The sequence below is a fragment of the Alosa sapidissima genome, chromosome 12 (assembly GCF_018492685.1).
Source record: "Alosa sapidissima isolate fAloSap1 chromosome 12, fAloSap1.pri, whole genome shotgun sequence".
NCBI lineage: Eukaryota > Metazoa > Chordata > Actinopteri > Clupeiformes > Clupeidae > Alosa > Alosa sapidissima.
This window is the reverse complement of record NC_055968.1, coordinates 17,222,744-17,234,570: the sequence shown is the minus strand read 5'-3', so window position 1 is coordinate 17,234,570 and position 11,827 is coordinate 17,222,744. Positions and strand designations below refer to the sequence as shown.

The 11,827-nt window shown below is 45.1% G+C and overlaps 1 protein-coding gene across 4 annotated transcripts in view; it reads right to left on the bottom strand.

Annotated features, from left to right (window-relative positions):
• Positions 1-11,827, bottom strand: part of shc2 (SHC (Src homology 2 domain containing) transforming protein 2) — a 31,340-nt gene that overhangs the window by 11,323 nt on the left and 8,190 nt on the right. For 3 of the 4 annotated variants that reach the window (XM_042056416.1, XM_042056418.1, XM_042056417.1), the window contains exons 4-15: positions 10,087-10,157; positions 8,226-8,286; positions 7,999-8,118; positions 7,574-7,627; positions 7,438-7,489; positions 6,874-7,000; positions 5,160-5,316; positions 4,172-4,307; positions 3,591-3,761; positions 2,986-3,275; positions 2,465-2,632; positions 1,158-2,092 (exon numbers count right to left, since the gene is read on the bottom strand). In XM_042056416.1, the coding sequence (XP_041912350.1) occupies positions 2,504-2,632; positions 2,986-3,275; positions 3,591-3,761; positions 4,172-4,307; positions 5,160-5,316; positions 6,874-7,000; positions 7,438-7,489; positions 7,574-7,627; positions 7,999-8,118; positions 8,226-8,286; positions 10,087-10,157 (1,368 nt within the window). In that variant the 3' untranslated portion in view covers positions 1,158-2,092; positions 2,465-2,503. Of the gene's footprint in view, positions 1-1,157; positions 2,093-2,464; positions 2,633-2,985; positions 3,276-3,590; positions 3,762-4,171; positions 4,308-5,159; positions 5,317-6,873; positions 7,001-7,437; positions 7,490-7,573; positions 7,628-7,998; positions 8,119-8,225; positions 8,287-10,086; positions 10,158-11,827 lie in introns of those variants that run through there. The other variant, XR_006021042.1, reaches the window with a different exon arrangement.

Sequence of the window (11,827 nt, the reverse complement as noted above, 5' to 3'; positions counted from 1 at the left end):
TTGCAATGTACAATGTTGAGCTATAAAAATGGGAATTGCCCATTTTGAAAGATCTTCCAAAAAGAAAATACTATTTGGTCTCCCCTCTGCCAAATTCTGATCACAACACATTTGCAGCAAAAACAGTCCAAGTTGAACATACCAACACATGGTCTTGTCATTTTTATCATCCTTTTATTGAAAAGACATTAGGTTGGAAGGGGAGCAGATTCAACAAAGTCCTGAGGAAGCAACTATAAATTATATCTCTCATCCCTATGCTAGGCTAAAAGAAAGCTGACGTTGCAGAGGGAACTCTCCCTTCCCTCCCTCACTGACACACATGCACACTCACACAGCCATACCTGATCAATCACACAGGGCTATAACCTATCGCTCATTCTTTGGTCGGTTGAACATGCTGCCACAGGCAATGCAGCTCCACAGAAAAGCAAAGGAGGGAGTCAAAGGAAGAGTGATAAAATGGTGGTGCACTTCCTGTAGTGTGTGTGTGTGTGTGTGTGTGTGTGTGTGTGTGTGTGTGTGTATGTGTGTGTGTGTGTGTGTGTGTGTGTATGTGTGTGTGTGTGTGTGTGTGTGTGTTCTGATTGTGTATCCATATGGACTCAATCTCCATGGTCACAGTGTGGCCATTATCCAGCATACAATAAACAACTATTAGTAGGAAGGATGAGTTCTCCCTTTACTTGCGATCGCCTGGTGGATTGATGAATTCAACCAACAAGCGAACCTTCACATCACCATCATGAGCAGCACAGATGGTTAAACAAAAATCAATGTTCAGCAAAAACATACCCTATGTGTATACTTAAGGCACTGGACTATTTTAACACTTGAGTGAGTCAATATGAGTCTGTACAGCAGTCTATATGTGCTGCATTAGGAACACTGGGCATGGCTGAGTATAGCACTTATTGGTAGTTAGAGACAAGCAGGTGGTGTCATACTGTCTGAACCACCGCATTGCAATAGATTAGCTGAGGTACCAGAAAGGGTTAAACCAAGTACAAGATGCCCTGTCTGTGACAGGAAAGCCGGGCCATCTGGGGTACCAGCACGACGAGCTGAACTTTACCGAAGGGTGTGAACAGGAAGTGGGAGTAGCTAGAGCTTCCAGATGAAAACATCCGTAATGTCCTTTTGATGTTTCCGATCGGTTACATATATGATTGTGCTCTCTGGTAGTTAGAACGACTGCAGCAGAACGGTGACAAGTTTTTCTAGAGAGAAATCATTAAATTATAATAGAAAGACTTTATCCATTGTCTGGTCCTGAGACTGAAGATATCAGAAGTGATTCAGTGATAACACAGGATGGATTTAATAACATAAAATATCATTTTGTTCTAATATAACGGAAAATTCCGCTCTGTAATAAATTAAACATGTTCAGCTAACCAAGAGGCTCAAACCAACTTAAAGCCAGCATCCTGAGATGGTTTAATGTGGATAGACTTTTTGTAGAAGTACTGTGCATCCAGCAAAAATAACATCAAGAATGCGTCTCTTGATCACTGATTGATGTCATGTCCATCAATCCGTTGATTTTCATGGCACTAGGCAGCTACCATGATAGCCATCACATATTACCATTGACTTAATGATTTAATTACACTATGGAATCTCTCTGGTCATGGGAAAAAGCCTTGACAAATGAATGAAATTATTTTGGACATTTCTAGGAACAGATTTTATATTTCCAGAAACAGACTTTTTTCATATTTCCAAGTAACCTTCAGTGAGTTAGTTAGTAACAACCAGGTATCAGTCAGATATTTAGCCAAGTGTGTGTGTGTGTGTGTGTGTGTGTGTGTGTGTGTGTGTGTGTGTGTGTGTGTGTGTGTGTGTGTGTGTGTGTCTGATTAAGGGGCACTATCTGCCCCCCTCTTGTCTCACTGTTCTATTAGAGGCAGACACAGGGCCATGGGTCATCACAGCACTTGTTAGCCTATAACGAGGCCATGCTGAGGTACTGTGTGTGTGTGTGTGTGTGTGTGTGTGTGTGTGTATGTGTTAAGCCTTTGCAGGCAAAGAGTCTCTGTTTAGGACGAGGAGCTTCTCACAGACACTGGGAGGAGTGGACGTCTGTCACCTACAGACAGGAACAAAAACAATTAATTCCAGTGTGGTATAATATTGGTATTTCATTTTAATATTTCCTACTCAACATGATTTTGCAATAACATTTCCTCGCAAATAATTACATTATTGATTTACTGTGGTCTGACCTGAGGTCTCACATTATATTTTATTGACGTGTTTTAGAAAGTAGGGTAATTTCTAATAGCAGCATCCTTTATATTTTGATTTATTGGTGACTTCCAATCAGTGATATGCATGGAAATAGCCTGATCTGACCATGAGCCTTCTGAATGAAAAAAGGGTGAAATAATTATGATGACATTCTCAACAGCTTTATCTTTGAGTAGACTGCTGTGTGTGCTGGTATGTGTTGTCCCTTCACCTGTGTGAGATGGGTGTGGCGTGGCGTGTGGGGTGGTGGTCACAGCTTGCGACAGACCACCTGCTGCAGGTGCAGCTCGCTCTCGGCCGCCACGATGGGCAGCTCGTTGCGGAGGTGGTAGTTGATTAGGTGACTGATGCTCTCGAACAGCATATCTTTGGTGCGGACCTGCAGAGCCAAGCAGCAGACAGAATGAAAACATATCCGTAAATACAGACCACCGGGGCTCTTTGTTCTCCTGTTTTTGACCAAAGTAACATGGTTAGGGGGTTGATTAAGATAGAGTTTGGACATGTTCCAGTGCTGTCAGCCATTTACTGCAGTTAATCTGTTTGTTCTGTAATAATACTGGGAATTTAAGGAGAACATTACAAAGCATGTGCTTCTTTCCCAGTGACCTTATCTTTCAAAATAAATCCCATTTATAATAAATTACATCAGCAGTGAGATCCGGAGATTAAACTGAAGACTGGAACAACCGAAAAAGAAAAAAAAAAGACTCTGAGGTCATAATAACTCACCACTCCCTCCGGGTCGACCAGCAGCAGATGCTTGGGCAGACCGCAGTGCATGCCCGTCAGCACGTACTGGCCTGGGTTGGTGGCGCTGTCGCGCACCAGGAAGTCGCCGTCGCGCACCAGCAGCCTCTCGGCGTCGCGGCGGCTCATGCGCCCGTGGTACCAGGCCTCCTTGCGCAGCTGCTCCTCGGTGGGCGCCACAGGGGCGCGGCGACGTGGTGGGCTGGGCCAGCAATCCTCCAACACGCACACGCCCGCCGCCTCGTGCATACGCAACGCGTCCTCAAACGGCCCTGAGGGGCAGCACAGACATCAGGCTTTCACATGCGTTATCTTTACACCTAAATCTTTACATTTATTGCAGTGGATACTCTTTACACTTAAAACAACCTAGAAACTAACAAAGAACTTAGACGTTATGGCTTTATGAGATGGTGTTTAGAGTTTTTTTATGTAGATTTATTTATTTATTATATATATTTATTTACAAATACTTCATTATTCCTATTTCTTATTTAGAGCTTAAGAGAGTATTCTAAAGAATTTACTAAACACCTATAGACTCAAAAACTCAGACGCCCATAATCCCTTGTGGCCTGTGGACTCACTCATATCAAAAATATCTTTCTTGGGGCTCTCTGGTCCCCGGACCCCTCTCCCACCATTGGCTGCGTTCTCCAGGTTGTCCAGGTTCTGGGTGTTGACATACAGGTGCTCCTCGTAGTCCCGACTTCCAGGGGGGTGGCCATCAGCTCGCAGGTACCCGTCTGACGTTAACCCTGAAGCCCAAAAGAAGACGTTTAAAGTCCCTACCAAACACACCTCAGCAAGTGGTGCAAGCAAACATGTACAAATATTTTATAATGTCATTTAATGTGCTTTGTTGCTCTGCATTGTTTCAAAGACCAAGATGGCATAACATAGAAAGACAAAAGCCATAAAGGCCATAAAAGCCTTCATTTTCTAGTGCTCTTGTGCATAGGTTGTGGAGCTTCCCATTACAGTCCTACCATCATATTTTGCTCTATTGTTGGTTGAGAGAATGGTTGAGAGTTCTACAACTATTTCATGACATACAGAGAGTGGCAGATATGGCACATGTAGACTTGGAAGAAATGTTATGAAATGTGGTGGCTTCCCCCTGACCTGTCCACAGGCCACTTCTTGCTTCCACCAGCAGGTGTCTCACCTGAGCCGCCGTTGGTCTCTGTATCCCAGTGCAGTTCACTACAGATTTGCGATGCAGGGAGGGAGGAGGTGGTGGAGGAGGAGGAGCAGGAGGAGGCAGCGGCGACGGCGGTGTCTCTCCTGCCCGGGGAGCCCATCTGAGGAGAGGAGAGGAGAGGAGAGGAGAGGAGAGAGGGAGCAGAGGGCCAAATCACATTAGCCGGGGCATTATTACTGCAGCAGCCGCGGCGGCAGGCTCTGTGGAAGGTCATTCCCAACCTCGGCCGCCCATCTCCAGCAGCTCCCGTAACTAAGCCTCGCATAATCACCACATCAGTTTGAATAAGCGGGAGTGAAATGTCAGGCCAGATAAGTAGGAGGTTATTAAAGCGCCCTGCCTGACACAACCCACGACGGGCAATGGTGGGAGGGAAGGCAATGTGGACATCGTCTGGGCACTGCATTGTTTTCGCTTCTTAGCAGGGAGGAGGCACGTCGCTGTCGAGTGTCACTGAGTCCAAGACGAGGGACACCACAGCCACTGCTGCTCTCGGCTCACGCCCTCAGACGCGCAGAGGAGAGGACAATGTCATCAAGTTGGCAGCTCAATAATTAAGGGTCGATGGAGGGAGGTTAACAAGTTCACGTTCATTAAGCCGTCCACGCTGGGCAATTTTATTGCAGGGTACAGCAAAACTGCCGTCCCTCTGATGCCCCAATAAAGCTCACAGTTATAATTATAGTGGTTGATCACTGTGTTCATTTCTATCCAAAAGCCCATATGTCTGTATGCCTTACAACATACATTTCAGCACATACATGTTATCATTTATAGGAAGATGAAAAAAGTTGTTTTTCGCTGGTTAAATGTCCCTAGTAATGCTGTATGTGACTAAATCCCTCAGCATGACAAAATGGCGCAGTAGAGGGACCAACAAACAAACAAACACATAGACAAACAAACAAACAAACAAACACATAAATACAGAAAAACAGCATTGGAGATGGACCTGTGATGTTCTGTTCTGAACGTGGCTTGGGGTGTGGCGGAGCCTGGAGTCCACTACGCCCCCCAGTGGCGGCTCCTTTCCGGGGATGCTGTTGTAGTAGTCGTGCTCCGACGTCTCCTCGTCATCACCCCACGCAGACTCCTCAGTGCGGATGACTCTGGAGAACACATCATAGAAGCAACAAAAGGGTCAGTAACTGAACCCTCCCATGACTGTGTGTGTGTCTGTCTTTGTGTGCGTGTGTGTGTGTGTCTGAGACATAAAATGCAATTAGGGTACATACTTTCTGTGCCAAAAGGCAGAATGAGGAAGTCTCGGAGACAGAAAAATCGGTCATGACTGCGACCATGATCTACTGAGAAACATCTTATCTATAATCTGTGTACGCCGTATAGACTGTCTGTATGTGGGACTTAGAGATCACTATCAGTTCAGATGAGAATAGGACCATGCCCTGAAATCTGAACACAGAGGATCATCTTCCCTCTGTGAGCCTACACACACACACACACACACACACACACACACACACACACACACACACACACTTTCTCCCTCCTTCTCTATCTCTCTTACACACACATACATGAATGCATATGCACACACACGCACGCGCAAACACACACACGCACAAACACACACACACACACACACACACACACACACACACACACACACACACACACACACACACACACACACACACACACACACACACGCATGTATACAGTATGGAGACACACTTCTCACAGAGAACAGACTGTGAGTTAACACCCATCTCACAGTGCTGCCAGAAATGAGGTAAGTTCACACTCTTGCACAACAATGCTTTTGTTCAGCAAAGTGTGAACTCTGCAACACTTGTGCTCCAGTGTGAGTCTACACTGTGCATGTGTAATGCTTCTGATTGCATCTGTTGCGCATCTAAGGGGATGGTATTACATCGGGGAGTAAGGGCACATACACTATGTTGTAATTGTAGATGCACCATATTGTGACGTTAATGTGAGGGTCATATCTCTCTCTCTCTCTCCCTCAGTATATGCGGAGCTTTGTCAAACGGAGGTCCGACCCTTCAGGTGATTCAGGTGAACGACACACACGCACATGAACAGAATCTCCGTGTGGTTGAATAGGTTGGACGTGGTTGAACACGCACAAGCTCATTTTCATAATGTCCATCTGAAATACTAGGAGGGGAGCGGTAGAACAGCCGGCTAAGTTCGGACTTCCAAATGACCAGTTATGTTGTCCAACATGTCCAATATATGGCTAACCGCAGAACCTCCAGTCTTACACGTAGGTCTGAAAGCAGCTTGTGTGTGTGTGTGTGTGTGTGTGTGTGTGTGTGTGTGTGTGTGTGTGTGTGTGGGTTGTTCTTTCGATTTGTGGAAAGCATTTCAATAAAAAAACACGTCAAACATTTAACTGAACCTTAATCTAACCTTCACAACATCCTGTTGTACTGATATTTAAAATTTCTTGTACATGGGAAGACCATTATGAGTGAGTATGCAAACTGATAAAACACAATAACATTTTATATCAACCAGTGGCTACTTAAGTTGAGGAAGAGGGAGCCCTTTCTCTGTTGTTGCCCATGAAACCATTTTACAGATGTTTCTCACATTCTGCCAATATACGTACAAGTTTTTAAAAGCATTTGAAGTTATATGCAATGTGTGTAAGTGTAGATGTGTATGTGTGTTCTCACCTCTCTGCGGTGTGAATGGCTTTGGGGGGGCTGTGTAGGTACTGTTTGAACTGCAGCTCAAAGGCCTGGCCGATGGTGCTGATGACGCTCTGAGCCAGTCCGTCACAGCACTCCAGAATGTGACATGCTGAGAGAGAAAGGCCATGAGCTCAAAGCACACATGCACACACAGACACACACACACACATATGCATGTGCCTGCCTGCCTGCCTGCCCGCCCGCGCACACACACACACACACCTACCATAACACCTAATTTCATCTCTCACACATAAACAGTCACACAGCCAAACACATCAAAGATAAACATCACAGTTACAAAGAAATCTTTTCCATCTGTGCATTTCCATCTTTCATGCATATCTAGTTCCATGTATGTTATTTAGTCAACTCAACTGTATATAATATGATTATAATATGCCACATTTGCATCAATATCAGTTTAACTAATAATACTGGATATTTTACATATTTAACATGGATATTTGATTGCATTTACAAGTATGTGTTTGTTATATAAGTATGACTGTATTTATCTGAGTGACTGATCGAGAGTGACTGTACCTCTTTGATTGACAGGGTCTTTGGCCACATAAGCGACGTAATCTGGTGTATCCTAAAAGGAACATTTTTGATTTCATCAGTAACAAGCGGATACAGCAAGGACCTTATTACGAGTGTGAAAGGTGTGAAATCTCACCGTGTCACCTCCGGATGCAAAGGAAATGGACTGCATGGGGTGATGCGCAATCACCTGAAACAGGGAAGGAAAGAGAGAGAGATGGTGAGAGAGATATCCACATCAGTCAGAGTGGAAATATAATCTGCAGTATCAAATATGACCCACAAGGACACAGGGGTTCACCTGCACACTGATACTGAGTGGGACACGATCAGAGTCGAATTTAGTGGTGTTTCTTTTATTCTATATTTTAAAAAAAAAAACAATGTTCTAAAAAAGGGAAAATGTAAAAGGAGGATGCCATTAATGGAAAAAGGACAGTGGGGGAATGGCAAAATGCTGTTGGACACACATACTACATAGGTAAAAAAAGGACGTCAAGGAAGAAGGAAGGAGACAAAGAGAGCTAAACCCGGGTCCCGTGCCCACCCAGAGGGACCCACCTGCCGTGAGGTTGGGATGACGAGGCTGAGGCCCTCTATGGAGATGTTGACAGCAATGCTCATGCCAGCAAAACGCAGGTTACTTTTCCCCATGATGGACTGCAGAGCCTTGTTTGCTGTCTATGGGACAGACACAAGGACACACACACATTGGGATTTGGACAATACTTGAACAGACTGGAACAGAACAACCCATCCCAGATTACTAGGGATCATCTCAAACTCACCTTCCTTTTCCAGGCACCCTTTCCCCCAGGCACTGCTTCACATAACCTGTTGATGGCCTCCCTATTTAGAAAGATGGATAGATATGGATTTTTTAAGAGAAAGAGAGAGAGAGAGAGAGAGAGAGAGAGAGAGAGAGAGAGAGAGAGAGGAGAAAGAGAAAGAGAGAGAGAACTATATATCACACTGTGACCTGAGCACTCTTGATCTCATGATCTTAAAATGGCTGTAGTTTCTTTTTTTAGCATTGACAGAGGAAAAGGGGGAGACAACAAGACCAGATGGAACCATGGTGGGAAACTAGGCCTGCGGGGGGCAGAGGAGACTGGGGGACAATGTGAACTGGGGGGCAGAGGAGACTGGGGGACAATGTGAACTGGGGGGCAGTGGTGGCCAGGGGACAAAGGTGACAGAGGGCACAGGGGTTGACGGAGTGTCATGGCCTGAGCCGATATCATATAGCAGATAAATAATTCAACTGGAGCAGCTGTGTCTGTCAAGGACTTTGGGGGATTTTGTCAAAAACTAACTCTTATCGCTTGATGACATACAACACCCGATTAATACAGTATTTATAGCCACAGATGAGTCTGTGTGTGTGTGTGTGTGTGTGTGTGTGTGTGTGTGTGTGTGTGTGTGTGTGTGTGTGTGTGTGTGTGTGTGTGTGTGTCTGTGTCTGTGTCTGTGTCTGTGTCTGTGTCTGTGTCTGTCTGTGTCTGTGTGTGTCTGATGGAGACATGGAGAGACAAGCAGAGAGGGTAAGTCAGAGAATGAAGGACAGCACACATTCCACACTGCACACAAGCATAGTTCTGCCTGTTTTGATGTCAATTTGATTTGCTTGTTGGCATGTTTATGTTTACACATGTTGTAATTCTAATCTTGCTGCACATTTTGCAGGCTCCAGCATATCAGTGACTAATGTGTCCTAACCTAGTCCTCCAAGACCTATATCTCAGCGCCACTTTTAAAATATCCATGAGACCAAACACAAAACAATGCTGACCCTAGCCACCCAAACAAAACTATCAATCACGTTCCCGAAACGACTTTCTAAATTGAGAATATCAGTGACTTCCCAGTTGTTTTATGAGTTCTCGGTTCCCATAATATCATGACGCTTGTTTGTAAGCCTTCTAAAGTGGTTGAGTTGAGGCGGCCGCTCTCCCCTGGCGATTCCGGCGAGTCTGTTTGGAGTGCATCTCCTCTCTAACGCTCCCCAGTAATCTCCCAGCATGCATCATTCCAGACCGCAGCTCCTCTCTCCCATCATTACCTTCCATCATAAATTATACATCTCACTATCACTCTCTCACATACACACACACACACACACACACACACACACAGAGAGAGACAGGCACACACACATACACACACATGCTCTCTCTCCAGCCAGCACTTGTGTGTGTGTGTGTGTGTGCGAGAGAGAGGGTCAGATTACTGCTAATCGATCGGGGGGTGGGATTAGGGGGTGGGCACTGTTCCCACTGGGGCACCTGGTCCCACCTCCATGGCTTCACTCTCACACCCTTGCGCATGCTCACACACACACACACACACACACACACACACACACACACACACACACACACACACAAACAGATACAAAGATGGAGAGATAAACAGAGAAACACATACAAAGAGATCTCTCTTTGTCTCTCACTGACTTTACACACTCAGTCTTCACTGCTCTCTCCCAGGCACAATGGCAGGCCATTTATCTCCCCGTTAACCCTAAATTATCCAAAAACATACACACACACGCACGCACGCACGCACGCACACACACACACACACACACACACACACACACACACACACACACACACACACACACACACACACACACACACACATTACCTGGTCACCTGGGTCCGCGTGTTGAAATCCAGGGAGCGCATTGACTTCTGGACCTCAATGCAGCCCATATACTGAAGAAGCAGAGAGAAATGCAGACACACACACACACACACACACACACACACACACACACACACACACACACACACACACAAAGTAGTTACTTTTAACCACATTAGAACAGAATTATTAAATCATAGCAAATCTGTAACAAATCCCACTGTGGAATTAATCCAAGATTTGGGTCAGAGCTGAACAAAGTACCTGGAAGAATGATGATGTTTCAGCAGAAACATCTAAATAAACCCATGCTGATGGATAATAAGAGCTCAACATATCACTAGTCAGAAAAAAGAAAAAGAGTACATACTGGGTTGATCAAATTTGATTTTTGCCTCCAAAGAAAAGTATCCGTTTAGAAATGAAGCGAGACTACCGGTATATCAAAGACAAAGAGACTTTATGAAAAGGTCAAAATGAGCGGGAAGCCTATCTATCTACAAGATGTACTATATATCTACAATCTACTGAGCACTCTTGTGTGAATAAGATTCTATATACAATTTATTCTAAATCTAACTCAACAAACAATGTACACCAAACATCAATAAAGGATAATTGATTATTTTCACCATAGTGATTACACATCTGTAACACCCTGTTTGATCAGCTGATATGATCTGTCACTTTGTCATACTTCTCAAAAACACAAAAACACTTTGGCCCTGCCTCTACAAACCTCCACCTTGCCCCCATCTCCCCCGACAGCAGATGTCACCCTAATGCAGACCCAGAGCCCATCTTCAGCCCCGAGGGCCAGCGCTGGAGCAGCAGCACTTAGAGCTACACGTCCTCTGAGGGTGGGGATGGAGCATGAGGGTCTGACCCCGAAGCCCTGTGGGACCACTGGAGAGCTCTGAGTGGGGCAAACCCCCACCCCTTCACCCACCCCCACTCCATCAACACCACCATCACCACGTGTCACCTCTAATAGGAGCCCCCCCAGGACCTTGTACTAATAGTAAAGAGCTCATTTGTGCAACAGTATCCACCAGCTTCCTTCAGTCTTAGTCCTCCTACGTCTTTGTTCCCCTCGATCAAATAAACACCTCTATACATGGCATTCTACAGTGTGTATGAACCGTTGCCAACCCCTCATTGGAAAAGCTAACTCTCTGTTCTTAAATATATCGTTTTCCCCCCATGATTTCCACATTCAAAATGTATAATAGTCACACATAGGATTTAATCTTAGTACAAAACATGGAGACAACATAAGGAACTGCTGTGTACACAAGGAGATGTAAATGTAGGTAAATTAAATATTTTAATTATTTATTTAAATAAATGGTTCCGCCCCATTGGCAAACGGACAGAAGTAATCAGCTGTGTGTGTAACTGTGAGTGGATCTGGGTGTGTGCTAGTGTGATTTGTGTGCACAAGTGTTAATTACTGGTGGAGACAGAGGAGGTGTGGGTGCTCTCAGGGGCCCATGACCTCAGCCTTGTGATCATATCGTCTGGGCTAAGATCCACAATAACACCACTTCTTAACACACACACACACACACACACACACACACACACACACACACACACACACACACACACACACACACACACACACACACACACACTCACTCATTTTCAGCACAGAAACAGTTCAACCCCTCCACACCAAAAGCGCTGACCAAATAATCCTTGACAAAGCCAAAATACATTCAGCCATGCCAACCACCCA